The sequence below is a fragment of the Sander vitreus genome, chromosome 5 (genome assembly GCF_031162955.1).
Source record: "Sander vitreus isolate 19-12246 chromosome 5, sanVit1, whole genome shotgun sequence".
In the NCBI taxonomy this organism is placed as follows: Eukaryota; Metazoa; Chordata; class Actinopteri; order Perciformes; family Percidae; genus Sander; species Sander vitreus.
Window position 1 is genome coordinate 36,362,966 of NC_135859.1, and position 19,430 is coordinate 36,382,395.

The window sequence follows — 19,430 nt, forward strand, 5'->3', positions numbered from 1 at the left end:
GCCAAACACGTGCACCGAAGTCTTCCACAAACCGACGGGAAAACACTGGGAATAGGCTGATTATTAATCTAAATATATTTGGGTTTTAGTGACATTTAAAGACATCACCTTAGACTTTGAGTTACTGGGATGAACATTTGTCACTATTTTCTGACATTTTGATACACAGACACACACACACACATACACACAGACACACACACAGACACATACACACATACGCAGACACACACACACACACACAGACACGCACAGACACACACACAGATACGCAGACACACACACACGCACACACACGCAGACACATATACACACACACAGACACACACATACACACGCAGACACATACATACACACACACACACACACAGCTAAAATTAGAGCTACAGTCGATGTTCTCACTGTGGATTCTTCTGTTGGAATAAAGGTTGTGACTTTGAATTTGACTGTTGCCTTTGTGACACTGGATGCCTGTGTCCTCTGCGTGGTAAGCTCTCTTTCTGCATGTGCTGACTCTGCCTGTCTGGCCTCTCTCTCTCTCTCTCTCTCCCTCCCTCCCTCTCTCCCTCCCCCAGGGCGTGTGTCTCTGACCCAGGGCGCCTCTCTGCTGGTGGATCGGCTGACCCTGGAGGACGAGGGCTGGTTCGAATGTCGCATCCTGCTTCTGGACAGCCAAAAAGACGACTTTAGAAACGGCACATGGACCTTCCTCTCCATCACAGGTGCAGCTCTGCAGGGATTTTGGGGACTCGGGGGAGCAGCTTCTTTCACTGCTCATCACTGGCGCTGTCCTTGTTTAGAACAACCACAGCATGGAGCCTGGCTCGGGCTCCGAAAGGCCCTGGCAAGCTGAAGTGTTACAGCAGCGAATCAGGGCGTCGTGTGATCACATCTCGTAGAATAGAAGGCTTTATTGTCATTGAACGTGTACAACGAAATTGGATGCATGCAGTCTTATGAGTGCAAACATCAGCAAAAAATGCAAAACAGGTGAATAAATAAATATAAAAGAGCCTCTAAAATGTATAGAAATAAGATTGTAAAGAAAAAGACAGTGAAGACAAAAACATACAACACGTAGAAGACATTCATGTGTGGTTTGGTTGTCTTTGTCTCTGCCTGGACGGCGCTGAGCTGATGTCAACGTAGGAGTTGGTTTTAAGAATAACAGGATCAGGACAGTGTGTGTCTGGCTTGTGTGGGCTGAAGATTAAGGTTAAATGCTTAAATCAGAGTCATTTAAACCACCTACTTCCCCCTCTCTCTCTCTCTCTCTCTCTCTCTCTCACACACACACACACACACACACATTCACACACTCCCTCTCTCACACACACACACACACACACACACACACACACACACACACACACACACACACATTCACACTCTCTCTCACACACACACACAGAGACACAGACGCACACACACATACACACATTCACACTCTCTCACACACACACACACACACACACACACACACACTCCCTCTCTCACACACACACACACACACACACACACAGAGACACACACACACACACACACACACACACACACATTCACACACTCCTCTCTCACACACACACACACACACACACAGACACACACACACACACACACACACACATTCACACTCCTCTCACACACACACACACACAGAGAGACACACACACAGACACACATTCACACACTCTCACACACACACAGAGACACAGAGACACACACACACACACACAGAGGCGCACACACACACAGACACATTACACACTCCTCTCTCACACACACACACACACACAGAGACACACACACACACAGACACACACACACACACACACATTCACACACTCCCTCTCACACACACACACAGACACACACACACACACACAGAGACACACACACACACACACACACACATGCACACGACACACACACACACACACACAGAGCACACACACAGCACACATTCACACACTTTCACACACACACACACACACAGAGACACACACAGCACACACGGACACACACACACAGACACTACACACATCACACACTCTCACACACACACACACACACAGACACATTCACACACTCTCTCTCTCACACACACACACACAGAGACACACACACACAGACGCACGCACACACACACACACTCCCTCTCTCACACACACACAGACACACACACACACACTCACATACATACTCACACACACACACGACACACATTCACACTCCTCTCTACACACACACACACACACACACACAGACACATTCACAGACACACATACACACACTTCCTCTCTCACACACACACACACACACACAGAGACACACACAGACACACATTCACACACTCCCTCTCTCACACACACACACACACACACACACACACACACATCACACACACACACACACACACACCCTCTCTCTCTCACACACACACACTCCCTCTCTCTCACACACACACACACACTCCCTCTCTCACACACACACACACACACACACACACACACCCTTGTTATGCCACAGTCAGGTTGAAGGGCCATTGAGAGTGTGAAGTAAGGGTTTGATATGATTGTACTACAGTGAATGAAAGGCCTACATATGTTGCATCAGGTTGCACATGAACATAATAGTATTACACCATTGCATGTATTGACTGTTGAATGAATACATTGTTACCTAAGAATATGTTAAGCAATCCCAAAACCAAACCTGATACAGAACCTTGTGCACAGACGGTGGCACATTTCATCCAAAGAGTGCATGCATGTGTATTTCAGCACCGTGCTCACGCCACGTAAAAACATCACTTCAGAGAACAACCAGGGATAAACAGCATCGACAAACTGTTTCAACCAAATATTCTCTTGTCCAGCTCAGCTAAAGACACGAAAACACAGAATCCTTTAGCACGTTAGCGTGTCGTTCATTACTTATCCTGCTGTTTTAGACATGAACTAAGACAGCTACAGCCACAGACAGCTGCCTTGTTCATGGACTCGTGACAGAATGAATATAGGGGAAACACAATGGGTATTTGGCGTAATTTTTGACATCAAAAAAAGATTTTTCTAGCCAGAAAGATCTGGCAGAATGTCAGGTACAATTATAGGGAAGTACAAAATCCTTAAATCTCATAGTAAACAGATTAATAAGAGGTTTATTTTGAAGTATACCACTGTCCATCACCACACAGAGGACCGTAAACTGCTCTCAAGGTCTCGGGATCGGGGTGGATGGGTCAGTAAATAAATAATATTTAATGGGCATCTCATTTTGGACTTTTATTTTGAAAAGAATAATATTTTGACGTGCAGCAGTCCAGCGCCGTAGCCATGGTAACTGTCATTTGATTCACTTTCACTTAAAAGTTTGTGTTGATGTTCGGAGGCAAGGTGGGGACCCAGTCTTCCTCAGTTTCTTATAAAACACACACACACACACACACACACACACACACACACACACACACACACACACACACACACACATACACACACACACACACACACACATACATACACACACACAGACACACACACACAGACACACACATCAGACATATGATACATACACATACAAACATAGACACATATATTATTGTACATAGACACATATATATATACACACACAGATATTATTAGTATTAGACATATAGTTACGACATTACATATAGACATATACTATACATAAGACATACATTATCAGATACATATACACACACACATACATACACACATACAGATATTGCACACACATTACATAGCGATACACATTATTAAACACACACACTAGACACAGACACACACACATATACTACACACTAGATCACTATACATACACACAGCTAGACACTACACACATGACACACAGACACTGCATGCACACACACACAAACACAGACACAGACACACACACACACACACACACAGACACATACACACACACACACAAACACACACAGACACATACACACACACACACAAACACACACAAACACACAGACACAGACAAACACACACAGACACATACACACACACACACACACACACACACACACACACACACACACAAACACACACAGACACACACGCAAACACACACACACACAGACACACACGCAAACACACACACACACACAGACACACACGCAAACACACACACAGACACACACAGACACACACGCAAACACACACAGACACAGAGACACACACGCAAACACACACAGACACAGAGACACACACAAACACACACAGACACAGAGACACACACAAACACACACACACACGCAAACACACACACACACACACACAGTCCTCCAGAGTACCACTAGGGGGACACAGACCCCCATTTGAGAACCCCTGGTCCAGATAAACCAGATTTCCAAAGATCACACCAAGAACTGCATGTTTCTAGAGAAGTTGTCCACTTTGAAGAAGCCATGTTTGTCATGACGTCTGCGTTTAGTGCTCAGAGTGAAGTCAGTGCTCGGATTGTCTCATAATGTCCCATTTAAATATGTAAATAGACATAAATACTTAATCTGTGCTGTCTTTTGTTCCAGCTCCACCTGTGTTCATCAAGACACCACCAACCTTCGTGGAGGTGCTGCTCGGAGACTCGCTGACGCTCAGCTGTGGCGCCCATGGCAACCCTCGGCCAACTGTTGTTTGGCATAAAGATGAGAGCCGAATTGAGAAGCATGAAAAAATAAAAGTGAGATGGATTAACAGATGGCATTTGCAGTAATGTAATGAAATACTTATTTTAATTTGCATTTAGTGTAAGAGTTGTAGCTTTGATGTTCCTTTTGTTCTTTGTTGTCCTTTCCGTGACAGCCCACTTCTCTCTCTCTTTGATCCTCTCACTCTTCACCTTCGACCCCCTTTTAGGTGCTCAATGGTACCTTGTCTGTGGCCGCCGTCACGAGGAATTTTTCAGGAGTGTACAAATGTCACGTGTCCAACTCCGAGGGGAACCTGACCCACTCGATGCAGCTGCAGGTCAAAGGTCAGTGTTGAACTGTCAATCATTAGTGTCTCTCATTGCCGGCTCTATCTGGACTAAAAAGTATGGCTACACCACAGATGCATTCTGGGATGGGAGAAGTAAAAACGCTCTGGGTTGATTGCATTTCTTTAAACCAATCACGGCCGTCTTGGGCGGCGCTGAGCTCCGGACGCAGCGACGCTGGCTCTGCTACATAGTCTCAGGAAGGAACTGGTTCTGGTGGAACATTTGAATCCTGCAAAAGAAAACACCTGTGTGTGTGTGTGTGTGTGTGTGTGTGTGTGTGTGTGTGTGTGTGTCTGCCTGTGTGTGTGTGTGTGTGTGTGTGTGTGTTCTGTCTCTGCGTCTGTATCTGTGTGTGTGTGTGTTAGTGTGTGTGTCTGTGTGTGTGTGTGTGTGTGTGTGTGTGTGTGTGTGTGTGTGTGTGTGTGTGTGTGTGTGTGTGTATGTGTGTGTGTGTGTGTGTGTGTGTGTGTGTGTGTGTGTCTGTCTCTGTGTCTGTCTCTGTATCTGTGTGTATGTGTGTGTGTGTGTCTGTCTCTGTGTCTGTCTCTGTATCTGTGTGTGTGTGTGTTAGTGTGTGTGTCTGTGTGTGTGTGTGTGTGTGTGTGTCTCTGTGTCTGTCTCTGTATCTGTGTGTATGTGTGTGTGTTAGTGTGTGTGTGTGTGTGTGTGTGTGTCTGTCTGTCTCTGTGTCTGTTTGTGTGTGTTAGTGTGTGTGTGTGTGTGCGTCCCAGTGATAGGTTTTCTATCCAGAATGAACTCTCTTCTGCTCCCTGTTCTCCTCAAACATCGTTAAAATTCCTCTGTGCTACCACAACCCCAGTGCACAGATTGACCATCCTTTTCAGAGCCTATACTGCCACCTACAGGCCAACCCGTGCTGTAACACCCATTTAACCACCCAACCATCACTCACCACTGAACCTTTTTAATCTTCATGACTGGCTGAATCACTTTATAAACACAATATTAGCATCACGATGTGTTGTGTTTTCATCCAACGTGTCAAAAGGACCCCCGATCATCATCATCTCCCCAGAGGACACCACTCTCAACATGTCCCAGGATGCAGTTCTGCAGTGTCAGGCTGACGCCTACCCTTCTAACCTCACGTACGAGTGGCTGAAACAAGGACAGAATGTCTACCATATTGAGTGAGTACATGTCTTTGTACATCAATCCAAGATACTCAATAAACTTCTTTTCTGTCGACTCTAAAACATCACAATCAATATCCCTTTTTACTTCAATTGAATACTGGGAAGAATGTTTAAAAGGGAAGCTTCAGTTTGAGATAGTTTAGATTATTGTTTTATTTTCCACACTATGATAATTAACCTCCTAAAACAATGATTTTTAATATTGTCATTACAGTCATTTGATCACTTTTTAAATTGCATCATGTTTTGTATCTTTTGGCTTCAGGTCCCTGAAGTCCAGAGTGAAGGTTTTGGTGGATGGAACACTTCTCATCCCTAATCTCATCCCAGAGGACGCTGGCAACTACACCTGTATCCCGACTAACGGCTTACTCACCCCACCCTCAGCCTCTGCACACCTGAAAGTGAAACGTAAGGGTTGACTCTGCTCTACATCATATTTTATAATCCTAACCGTGGTCAGGGTTGCAGAGGGCTTCAATGTTTCTCCATCACCAAACTACACCAGACTCCATGTAAATAATCAGGACTTTTATCATCGTAAAACACACTTCATTCAAAGTGGACAGAAACTAAATAAAACTATGAAAAGCCGTCTTGGTTCATCTTTCCACTGTTCCAACAATCACCACTCTGGTTTGGTTGAAGTAAACCCTTAATTCACCCATTTACATGAGGAGATATGCTGGCTCTATACACGCTAAAAGTCCTGATTATTTACATGGAGTCTGGTGGAGATATGCTGGCTCTATACACGCTAAAAGTAGTGATTATTTACATGGAGTCTGGTGGAGATATGCTGGCTCTATACACGCTAAAAGTCCTGATTATTTACATGGAGTCTGGTGGAAATATGCTGGCTCTATACACGCTAAAAGTCCTGATTATTTACATGGAGTCTGGTGGAGTTTGGTGATGGCGATATTTGGGCTGTTTCATGTTAAACAAAAAGGATCTTACTCCAGGCTAAAAAATACAGAAATTACCTTTTGAAGTAACCTTTTGTGATCAATTTCTCTTCCTCCATCTCAGACCCTGCACGTGTGGTCAGAATGTCCCGGGAAACGTACTTGCCTGCGGGCATGGAGGGGGTTATTACCTGCCCTGTTCAGGCTGATCCCCCAGTGCTGTACGTCAACTGGACCAAAGATGGAAACAGTTTGAATCTTGACAACGTAAGCTACGCAGCACAGAAATACAACATGTCACAAAAAAGAACTCTCACAACCCCCACACGTGCTTTTTAAATCACTGTGGATCATGTTTATCTCTTTTTTCACCTGTCCAGTTACCAGGTTGGATAGTGAACTCAGAGGGCTCCGTTTTTATAGCAACAGCCAATGACAACGCAGTAGGTATGTACACGTGTACGGCCTACAACAGCTACGGCACCATGGGAAAGTCTGAACCCACCAAAGTCATTTTGCAGGTGAGTCTGGTGTTCTTAATTTCAGCTACAGAGAAAACCCTTTCCTACGAGTGAACACAGTTGTTCATGGGCACAAGTAAAAGGCTCCCTCCCTCCTTCAGGACCCTCCATCTTTCCGAGTGCCTCCTCGGGCCGAGTATCTCCAGGAGGTGGGCAGAGACTTGATCATCCCCTGTGAAGCCATTGGAGACCCCGCTCCAAACATCACATGGAGCAAGGTACTGGAGATTTTCCTTTAGTCCGATACAGGCGCTGCACAAACATCGTCTTATCCAAGCTTTATTTAGCCTGTTGCTATCCTTCCTCACAGATTGGCCCGTCTCCTCGCTCCCTGTACACCGTGCTGGCTAACGGCTCGCTGCTGCTGCAGCCGCTCAGTAAAGATCACCAAGGGGGGTGGGAGTGCTTGGCGACCAATCGAGTAGCGACTGTCAGTGCAGGCACTGTGATCATGGTGCTGGGTGAGTGGGCCAACTATTTCTGCAAACTGATATGTTGATACGTGACGCTTTGACTACATCTACACTACTGCGTTTTTATTTTGTTATTTTTAAGCGACATTTTGAGACTAAAACGATCTCCGTCCACGCAAGAGTTTCAGCTCCAGTAGCAGAACTAATCTCCGTCCGTATTAACACGTCTGACATCACAGATCACATGACCATTCACCAGCATTCATATGGCAAATGGTCAGATACCACAATTGTTAAACCTCTGAGGGTGAACAGGTTTTCTATTCTTATTGTATAATGTCGACTGACATTTTCAGGAAAACATAGTCATGGAAAAGTATTAGAAAAGTATTGGAAAAGTTTTGGTTAAAATGCGTATGAACCCTGATTCACACACACTGGGCATGTGCGTGTCGGTGTAAACAGGAAGCAGATTGTCTGACGTTACTCTGCGGTTGAAAATCATGGATGTATGGGACGGCCTCTAGCTCACCCAGTAAGATCGTGCGCCCCATGTAGGCTGAGTCCTTTGCAGCGGCGCGGGTTACTTGCTGCCCTTTGCTGCGTGTCATCCCCCATCTCTCTCCCCCTGTCCTGTCTATCCACTGTCACTATCTAATTAAAGGAAAAGCCCCCAAAAAATAATCTTTATAAAAAAGAAAGAAAATCATGGATGCAGAAGTTAAAAAACACAGAAACTACTTTGGAGAAAGAACAACAACGGTGAAAAGTAGGAGCAGGGATTATTATCTTGGAGCGAGGACAAGGTGGAACAGTTACTGAAAGGTCTGTAAGCAGACAGACAGGCAGACACACAGACCTGTTACTGAAAGGTCTGGAAGCAGACAGACAGACACACAGACACACATACACACACACACACAGACAGACCGAACTGTTACTGAAAGGTCTGTAAGCAGACAGACAGGCAGACACACAGACCTGTTACTGAAAGGTCTGGAAGCAGACAGACAGACACACAGACACACATACACACACACACACAGACAGACCGAACTGTTACTGAAAGGTCTGTAAGCTACCTAACAGATAAGACTGTTGACTGTCATTTCCAAAAGTCTCCGTTTGTCTCCGTCCAGACTACAAAGCGACCCCGGAGTTTTCAAACCAAAACGGGGGCAGCAGTGTTTCCAAATGTCTCCGTTTTAGGGGCTTGGAAACACCGCAGTAGTGTGGACGTGAGGCGTAAACGTAGCAAAAGGTATTCGTTTGTAAACCAAAATGCAGTAGTGAAGATGTAGCCTTAACCTGAATGTATTCACGTGTATGGTCAAACTTACAGAACTGTTACAGATGTTTTTTCTGTTCTTCAGGCACCAGTCCTCATGTTGTGTCCTTAGTATCCGTCATCACAGAGATGAACCAGGCCAATGTGTCCTGGGTGCCTGGCTTTGACGGTGGATACACCCAGAAGTTCACCGTATGGTGAGTAAACAAACTGTTCTCAGCTGTCAACAACAATCACAAACCAAGTTTGATGCTCCGTGTCACTACTTGATGACGCAGATCTGTTTTGCTGTTAGCCACAGAATAATGAGACCGGTACATCACTGGTAGCTGGAGAGGTGCCAGTTCTGGTGGTGCCAGGCACTGCCAAAGTGCCCTTGAGCAAGGCACAAACCCCCCCGAACAGCTCAGGGCGCCTGTTCAGCAGTCGCAACCCACTCACTCTGACATCTCTCCATTAGTGCATGTAAAAGGACCTGAGTGTGTGTGTGTGTGTGTGTGTGTGTGTGTGTGTGTGTGTGTGTGTGTGTGTGTGTGTATTTCAGGCCTGTATGTAGTGTGTAATAACAACAGAGTGTAAGTTGTAATTTCCCCATTAATCAAAAATGATTAATTATTATTACATAGCAGTCATTTATTATTTAGCGTAAGGCATCACATTTTCACGGCATGATCCCTGATGTCAGTTCTAGATTAGAGGCTGAAGTAGCCTCCAAGAACCTGCTAACGAGAGACTTCTGTAACGTCAATACAGTAAAAATGGACCTACGTAGGAAGGGAGGAAGGAAGGAAGGAAGGAAGGAAGGAAGGAAGGAAAGAGGGAAGGAAGGAAGGAAGACAGGAAGGAAGGAAGGATGGAAGGAAGGAAGGATGGAAGGAAGGAAGGAAGGAAGGAAGGAAGGAGGGAAGGAAGGAAGGAAAGAGGGATGGAAGGAAGGAGGGAAGGAAGGAAGGAAGGAAGGAAGGAAGGAAGGAAGGAAGGAAGGAAGGAAGGAAGGATGGAAGGAAGGAAGGAAGGAAGGAGGGAAGGAAGGAGGGATGGAAGGAAGGAAGGAAGGAAGGATGGATGGAAGGAAGGAAGGAAGGAAGGAAGGAAGGAGGGAAGGAAGGAAGGAGGGAAGGAAGGAAGGAAGGAGGGAAGGAAGGAAGGAAGGAAGGAAGGATGGAAGGAAGGAAGGAAGACAGGAGGGAAGGAAGGAAGGAAGGAAGGAAGGAAGGAAGACAGGAGGGAAGGAAGGAAGGATGGAATGAAGGAAGGAAGGATGGAAGGAAGGAAGGAGGGAAGGAAGGATGGAAGGAAGGAAGGATGGAAGACAGGAAGGAAGGATGGAAGACAGGAGGGAAGGAAGGAAGGAAGGAAGGAAGGAGGGATGGAAGGAAGGAAGGAGGGAAGGAAGGAAGGAAGGAAGGATGGATGGAAGGAAGGAAGGAAGACAGGAGGGAAGGAAGGAGGGAAGGAAGGAAGGATGGAATGAAGGAAGGAAGGATGGAAGACAGGAAGGAAGGAGGACAGGAGGGATGGAAGGAAGGAAGGATGGAAGACAGGAAGGAAGGAGGACAGGAAGGAAGGATACTAACGAGAGTCTTCTGTAACGTCAATACAATAAAAATGGACCTACGTAACGAAGTTGGTTCACTGCTGTCTACAAGTTAGCAATCAGACACAACAAAGGCTGTCACTGGAACGGCGTTTTGAGCTAACGTTAGCAACCAAACAATCATAGGTAGCTATGAAATCTGAGCATGCAACTCACATCTGCACTCGACTCACATCGGGTTAGTGACACTCTGTCTTTATTTTGGCTGTTTTTTATTTTTTTCTCCAGGGTCAAACAGGCATCCAGAGGGAAACATGAATGGGCGTCTTTGCCTGTGCCGACATCCAAAAACTACCTGCTGGTGACCGGGCTACTCGCTGGCACTGGCTATCAGTTCAGCGTGCTACCTCAGAATAAACTCGGCTCTGGACCTTTCAGTGAAATAGTTTCTGTGCGAACACAAGGTTTGTACAAGTGAACTTCTGTTCTGTTTGGAGTTTTCCTTACTCTCTCTCTAACGGTACGTGTTCACAGCGAGCGTCATTGCCCCGCTTCCCTTTCATTGTCTATAAAAAATCAGCTGCGCAAAGCATAAAGTTAAGGTCCAGGCTACCTTACCTACCGTCGATCTAAAATGAAGACAGATTCAGCATTTCAGTATTTCTAGTATGTTGGTCTGCTTTGATACTTCCAAACTTTATAGCCCTCGAGTGAATCGTGTGTCCAATCAGGTGTAAGAGGGTGTAGCCTGTTTTCTCTGCTTGTAACTGGTCGTCCTATGCTGGGAAGCAGGTGATCCCTGCCGTCAAAAAGCACCTCTGTGAATGCGCACTTTAAGGGCCCTATTTTAAGGATCTGAGGTCACGGCGTGAAGCGCCTGGTGCAGGTGTGTTTAGGGCGTGTCCAAATCCACTTTTGCTAGTTTGACGGCGGGAAATAGGCTCCGTGTGCCGGGCGCATGGTTCAAAAGGGTTGTTCTTAGTGTCTTCATTAATCAGAGGTGTGTTTTGGACGTAACATGCAATCAACCAATCAGAGATCATCTCCCATTCCCTTTAAAAGCCAGGCGCGTTTGGACCTTGGAGCATTGCTGTTATGATGGAGGATTTGCACCGTAATATTTGTATTTGTAATCTTCTGCATGTGTGTGTGCTGCTGTGCGTCCCTGTGTGTGTAACAAGCATAGTGTGCACGTGCTGTGCACGAGCCAAGGAGCATTTTACTAATGCTCTGTTACAATAACAATGAAATGCTGAGTTATTGACTTTAGACCAGGTTTTTGTTGGTCAATGGTGCCATCACTTCCCGCTGCCTCAAGATAGCAATACTCCCAGAATGCACCTGAACACACCTCCCTGTAAGACCAGCATGCCCAGAATGCACCTGAACACACCTCCCTGTAAGACCAGCATGCCCAGAATGCACCTGAACACACCTCCCTGTAAGACCAGCACGCCCAGAATGCACCTGAACACACCTCCCTGTAAGACCAGCCATGGGCCACAGATGGGTGCAGGTGCATTTGCTATTTAAACGACGTGGGCGCTGGACGGGAAACTGACAACTGCGTCGGTCTTAAACTAGCAAAGACACGCTAGATATTACAAGATATTTTTTGTAAGACCCTAAAGCTGTTTTGCTGTAAGTTTGTATCCATTTAACTTTTATTGGATCTTCTTTCCAGCTGTGCCAACAGAAGAACCTACAGGCGACACATCTCTCCCAATCCTGGATCCTCCCGTTCTCCTGTCAGCCAACCGGACGGACCGAGGCGTTCTCCTGCAGTGGTCTCCTCCTGAGGCTCCGTCCTCTCCGCTGACGGGCTACGTGCTGCAGGCCCGCAGGGATCAGGGGCAGTGGGTCATCCTCAGCAGCAACATCAGCGCCAATCAGAGCGAACTACTTGTAGAAGGACTGCTAAGGGTAATGATCAATTTACTCGGATATAAGACGACTCTTGCCTTTTCAAGACTCATCCTTTGAAAAAAACAAATCTTGGTTTAATAAAGGAGATATTATTATTTGGAGTAAGTCCCTCATTTCGTTTTTTTAATCACATATTTACACAGCCTGCGTTCAATCTCACGGAAGAGGCCGGTTTGGGGACCACGGCGTGCTTCTCTGACTGTTGCCGTTTTTAAGACAGCCTTTTTGGGCTCAGTCAAAATCCATTTTGACAGAAAGAATATGAATATTTTAGAAAACCTTTTCAATATTTTGGAGAGAAAAAAGTGGAATAAGGAATATATATATATATATATAAGCGGCCGAAATGGGTTTCCTCAGCAGGGTAGCTGGCGTCTCCCTTAGAGATAGGGTGAGAAGCTCAGTTATCCGTGAGGAGCTCGGAGTAGAGCTGCTGCTCCTTCACGTCGAAAGGAGCCAGTTGAGGTGGTTTGGGCATCTGGTAAGGATGCCCCCTGGGCGCCTCCCTAGGGAGGTGTTCCAGGCACGTCCAGCTGGGAGGAGGCCTCGAGGAAGACCCAGGACTAGGTGGAGGGACGTCCAGCTGGGAGGAGGTCTCTGGGAAGACCCAGGACTAGGTGGAGGGACGTCCAGCTGGGAGGAGGTCTCTGGGAAGACCCAGGACTAGGTGGAGGGACGTCCAGCTGGGAGGAGGTCTCTGGGAAGACCCAGGACTAGGTGGAGGGACGTCCAGCTGGGAGGAGGCCTCGGGGGAGACCCAGGACTAGGTGGAGGGATTATATCTCTAACCTGGCCTGGGAACGCCTCGGGATCCCCCAGTCGGAGGTGGTTAATGTGGCCCGGGAAAGGGAAGTTTGGGGTCCCCTGCTGGAGCTGCTACCCCCGCGACCCAATCCCAATCCCAAATAAGCGGACAAAGATGAATGGATGGATATATATATATATATATATTCTTTTTATTTTAAAGATTATTTTTGGGGCTTTTCCCTTTATTATAAAGTGACAGTGGATAGACATGAAAGGGGGAGAGAGATGGGGGATGACACGCAGCAAAGGGCAGCAGGTCGGATTCGAAACCACGCCGCTGTAAAGGACTCAGCCTACATGGGGCGCACGCTCTCACTGGATGAGCTAGAGGCCATCCCAAGAATATGGAATATTTTGAGTCTTTTTGGGCTCGCCATCTCCATACATCACATCCTCATTTCTTTGCCAACTTGGCTAACTACTTTTGAGTCTCTGCATCTTTCAGCCCCCTGGCTCTGTTAGCAGTTTTGATTGACAGCACATTCAGGTTGCTGCTGTTTGGTGCAACCTGTTGTGGACCTATATTTGTAAAAAAAAAAACGTCCAATATTCAGGTCAATACAGTATAATGAAAAGATTTGATGTGAAACTTTCATCACAAGAATACATGTTTTTATTTAATCAAACATCTTTCTTTCTCTCAGGACTCCAGTTACGATCTGAGGCTGATGTCTCAGAGCAACAAAGTGCTCAGTGAACCGAGTGAGTCTGTCACTGTTTCCACAATAGGTAAGTGACTTTGTATTGATCAGTAGTGAGTCAAAACTAGCATTGTTTTTTAGCATCTTTATTGACTTCCGGCCTGCCTACAGGGATGGAGATTTACCCCGTGCGCTCAAGTTACCTGGAGTTCATCCCGCAGCCCCTGTTGGCCGGAGTGTTAGGAGGAGTGTGCTTCCTGTTCGTGGCCATCATCCTCTCATTGGTGACAGCATGCTACATGAGTCAAAGGAGAGAGCGTCGGCGCAAAAAGAGAAGAAAAGGTAAAACGTCGGATTGCACTTTTCATTTTTTACACAAAAAAAAAAAAGGGTAATTGCTGTTGACTGTTGGTGTGCAGAAAGTGCAGTTGTTTACTTCTGAGTTTATGATAAATACATTTGGTAATGATTGGACAATTCAAACTGTGCTGTGTTGTTTGACAATTTAATAATTCCTTCACCTTTTCTTAGATCTCCCGTCTGCCCTCCAGAAGAGCTCATCTTCTCCGCAGTAAGTGTCCCTGAAGCCCAGTTCAGACCAAAGATTTTGCAACGAGACAAAACTGTTTTAGAACGTTGCAGGAAAAGTTTTAGCGAACTGAACCGGCCCCTTCTCAGTTTTAACAGCCAATAGAGACGTCAGCTGGTTGAGTCTCCAGAGGCTGGTTTTACAACGTAAGAGACGTCTCCTGTTTCTACAGCCAATAGAGAAGTCAGCTGGTGGAGTCTCCAGAGGCTGGTTTTACAACGTAAGAGACGTCTCCTGTTTCAACAGCCAATAGAGAAGTCAGCTGGTGGAGTCTCCAGAGGCTGGTTTTAGAACGTAAGAGACGTCTCCTGTTTCTACAGCCAATAGAGAAGACAGCTGGTGGAGTCTCCAGAGGCTGGTTTTAGGACGTAAGAGACGTCTCCTGTTTCTACAGCCAATAGAGAAGTCAGCTGGTGGAGTCTCCAGAGGCTGGTTTTAGGACGTAAGAGACGTCTCCTGTTTCTACAGCCAATAGAGAAGTCAGCTGGTGGAGTCTCCAGAGGCTGGTTTTAGAACGTAAGAGACAGCAGGTCTCATATTTCACACACTGCAATGTTATACATTGTTTGTCTGCTATTTCATTACTAAATTCCCTTTGAGACTTTTTAATGTGAGAAATCAACTATGTAAAGCTCAAATATGGGCCGACGGTGCAAATTTGGTAAGACGGTGTCGGACTTCAGGAGCTCCAGACAGTCTGACGAGACAGCGGCGCTCCATACCCAGGGCAGAGTCACCTTTCTGGGTTACTGGACTACCAAATGCCGGGCTGTTTCAGATTGTTGCAAACCGGTTTCAACTCGTCTCGTCTTAAATCTTACGTCTGAACTGGACATAAAGTATATTTTGTGTTCCTTCATTTGAATTTGAATGTATAGTCCATGAAATGTATCTAGTTGTAGAAATGTTTTTTAATTAATGTATCACTTTGGTGTATGTACAGAAAGTTGCACCTTTTTCTCATTTTTTGTCAGAGTCTTCGGTACTGTGAGGCTAGGTGTCGTCTAATTATTGTATTATTTTTCTTGTCTTTCTCAGAGCTCGCTCACCTCCTCGCAGCCCAGACAGTGTCCTCAAGCTGAAGCTGTGTTCGCCGCTTCCCTTCTTCGCCAACTCCTCCTCCTCGCAGTCGGACCGCTCATCCTTCGATAAAGGCAGCCGTGGGGAATACCACAACCAGAGGAAACAACTCCTGTCCAACTCATCTCCCCCGCCGCATTACACACTCTTTGAGAGTCACCTGGGCTCCCAGGACCCGTCACCGACTGCTCTGGAATCCATCTCCAGAGGCCCGGACGGACGCTTTATAGTCCAGCCACTGCTAAAAGGTTCCAGTCCCTCCAACAAGAAAAACTTGAGAAAGGAGGTCGTACAAAGTAACGGTGGGGCGGGCGGCTCAGGGAGCAACCGGACATCACTCAGGGACTCTCCGAAGTCGAGTATCTTGAGCTCAGAGAAAGACGCGAGGAGGGATTCTCCACTCACCGTGGACGTCCCCGAGCTGAGCCGCCCTCCTTCCTCTCCTGGAAGAGTACGCGCCATGGCGAGAAACTTCTCCCGTCACGGCTGCTTTTATTCTGATGACGAACAATGCTCAGAGGCTCTGTTGGAAAGAGCCAGCTTCTATTCAGACAACAGTGAGAAAAAACCCAGCGATTCTTTCAGGAGGTATCGCTTGCCGGGCCACACTGACGATCTCTTCTCGAGTTTGGGGAGGAAAACAAAGCTGCTGGATCGAGACAGACCGGGCTACCAGCCAATGGAGAGTCAGCTGACTAATAACAGCACCGTTGTCTCGCAACTTGACAGCGAGCTGGAGAGGGAAAGTATTAACAAGTGTGTGCAACTGGCAAAGGAGAGGGAAGAAATGGAGAGGGAGCTGGAGAGCTATACGGCCGAACAAAGAGGTCGAGGTCGCGGGAGACACGAACAGCAGCCTGAGAAAACAAAAAGCCCTCGAAGGGATTCACCTGAGTCAGAGGAAGAGCCAGTATGGAAGCCACAAGATGTTACCATCAGACAGAAACACAGGCCTCCAGGTCAGACGAACCGGGTGTCTGACTATCGGAGAGCATGCTACTTCGGAAACACAAGCAGTCCCATGGATCGGCTCGCCACGTCTCGCATACAGTGGGACATTAGCCCAGTTACATCACTCACAAGCCTCATTCCTGCACAGGAAACGACATCGCCCAGTCACACACGCAGGGAAACCTCAGATAACTCCTTTGCTGTTGATTCATCCCGCTCTCCGGTCACACAGAACACCTCGCTCCCTATGCTCTCCCCTGATGTCAGCTCTAAAAGTCTGCCTATCTTGTGTCTAAAAACACCAGACAGAGCCAGGTCGTTGAGTCCCCCGAGAGAGCCAGAAAGATGCAGGAGGTCCGTGACTGAGCAGGGATTAAGAGAAAAGGCTCAAGACAAAGGTGCTGCTTCGAGGTCCAGACATTCATACGCTTATGCCGGCACTCAGCCCTGGGATTCAGCCGCCAGAGGTCCCGAAAGTTCAGCCTCTGCGCCGTATAATCAGCCTGCAAAATACTACACAGCCACACGGGATCCCAGTCCATCAAGTTATCCTACTCTACCTTATGAACATGATGAAGTAGGGGCAAAGGCCAAAGAAAAAGACACTCAAGCTCGAGATGAACAACGCAGTTCAGGGTTTTACTCCGAGAGAGAGGGTGTGCGAACGCGCTCCAGGAGAAGCGACAAATGTCTCTTCTCTGACAGCCCGAGCCCTATTTCAACATTGACGCTTGTAGAAGAGGTCGAAAGTGACCAGTCCCAATGTTCTGTCCCCACAATATCCGGGTCCTTTAAGGACAAGCCTGCAGCTCCATCTCCCCAAATGTCCCCTCTGCAGACAAGTGCAATTCTCGAATACCTGAGCCTTCCGGGCTTCATTGAAATGAGCGTCGACGAGCCCGTGGAAGACGCAACAGTCACAGACAATGCCGGGCAAAGTTCAGATGTAAAGCCAGTAATATCCACGGGGGTTGAGCCGGATGTCGTTCCTAGAAACTGGGAGGTCCATGTTCAGGAAAAGAGGGAAATGCACTCAAACCGTCAATCTGCGGGCGCAGCAGAGGCCGCCTCTTACGCTGGTAAAACACACCCGGAAACTAAGGATACTTCACACAGAGTCAGATTCCCAGATGACACAAGACCATCGTCACCTGGTCCGAAAAAAACTAGCAAGCAGCTCTATAACGAGAAAACACAGATTCGAGTTGGGAACAAAAGCACGGACAGACCTGAATCCAGACTCGGGTCGAGGTCGGCTCACACTTTGTTCAGTGCGGCGCGAGGAATGGCGGACATAGTGTCGAAACACTCGCACAGTTTTGTAGACAGTAGCGAGTCTTTATCAGAGCAATCCCAAAGACAAAGGACTAATAACATTGCATCGCGAATTTGTCAAGCCCCTGTGCCATTTCTAAAGAAGTCCGTGAGCGTGGGCCCGTGTAGGACGCTCTCGGGTATGGGACAGCCTCGCCCGTTTTTAAAGAAATCCATCAGCTTAGGCTCGCAGCGGTGGGAGCACTTCGAGAGCCCGAGGACGTATATTTCTGAGAAATGTTACTGGGACGAGTTCCCAAACCCAGATGTCAGACTGAAGTCCTACAGTTTGGGTCACAGTCCGCCTTCCCTCCCCAGGCCGGGCCCGTCCTGGAGGGAGTACGTCCCGTTCAGACGCCCCCCGAGCGTGTGGAGCTTAGAGAGACCTCACCACACACAGAGATCTTTAGCTAGTCCTTCCTACCTCACTCAGTCCATGTACCCCCCCAGACAAACCTCACCGTCTCCGATGCTGGAGCCCGCCGATCCACGGCGGCAAGCCACTGTTTTCCCAGAATCCTCCAGGTGGTCTCCTACTTATCACGAAACCGTGAGGTCTGCTCAGCATAAATACGTCCCCATCAAGGTTATTATTTGTTTGTTTTAGGGCTGCAGCTTTGTTTTTCTGTGGATTATTTTCTGGATGAATGGATTAGTAGTTTGGTCTATAAAATGTCAGAAAATGTGATAAATATCCATCCCAGTTTCCCAAAAGTCCCAAGATGACGTCCTCAAATGTCTTGTTTTGTCCACAACTCAAAAGATCTTCAGTTTCCTGTCACAGAGAGAAGAAACTAGAACAGTATTCACATTCAACACGCTGACATCAGAGAAGATTAAAAGAAAATAATATATATAATAATATATAATAACAATTCAGTTAAGATTTCTGCAAACATAACACGTAGTTTATAAAATCTGATGTTTTATGACCATTAAAAATGGTTTGGAGAGAAAGACAGACAGACAGAGAGAAAGACAGGAGAGAAAGAAGAAAGAAAGAAAGAAAGACAGACAGAAGGAAGAGAGAAAGAAAGACAGACAGACAGACAGACAGAAGGAAAGAAAGAAAGACAGACAGACAGACAGGAGAGAAAGTCAGACAGACAGAGAGAAAGACAGAAGGAAAGACAGGAGGAAAGACAGAAGAGAAAGACAGAAGGAAAGACAAGAGAGAAAGACAGACAGACAGAGAGAAAGACAGGAGGAAAGACAGGAAAGAAGGAAAGACAGACAGACAGAAGGAAGAGAGAAAGAAAGAAAGACAGACAGACAGAAG

General features: G+C 46.7%; 2 protein-coding genes across 2 annotated transcripts in view; both read left to right on the plus strand.

Annotated features, from left to right (window-relative positions):
* The window catches only part of LOC144517764 (protein turtle homolog A-like), a 7,922-nt gene extending 1,324 nt beyond the window's left edge, over window positions 1–6,598 (plus strand). Inside the window, exons 2-6 of the mRNA XM_078249884.1 lie at window positions 596–722; window positions 4,568–4,719; window positions 4,896–5,013; window positions 6,029–6,170; window positions 6,442–6,598. Of these exons, the coding sequence (XP_078106010.1) occupies window positions 596–722; window positions 4,568–4,719; window positions 4,896–5,013; window positions 6,029–6,170; window positions 6,442–6,598 (696 nt within the window). The remainder of the gene's footprint in view (window positions 1–595; window positions 723–4,567; window positions 4,720–4,895; window positions 5,014–6,028; window positions 6,171–6,441) is intronic.
* A 616-nt stretch (window positions 6,599–7,214) lies between these two features.
* igsf9b (immunoglobulin superfamily, member 9b) lies at window positions 7,215–19,282 on the plus strand. Its single transcript, XM_078249885.1, has 11 exons — window positions 7,215–7,351; window positions 7,465–7,605; window positions 7,707–7,823; window positions 7,916–8,066; window positions 9,392–9,503; window positions 11,132–11,307; window positions 12,528–12,766; window positions 14,221–14,305; window positions 14,389–14,559; window positions 14,749–14,788; window positions 15,845–19,282. Exons 1-11 carry the CDS (start codon window positions 7,229–7,231, stop codon window positions 18,756–18,758), a joined length of 4,269 nt encoding a protein of 1,422 aa, XP_078106011.1. The 5' UTR covers window positions 7,215–7,228; the 3' UTR covers window positions 18,759–19,282.
* The last annotated feature ends 148 nt before the right edge of the window (window positions 19,283–19,430 follow it).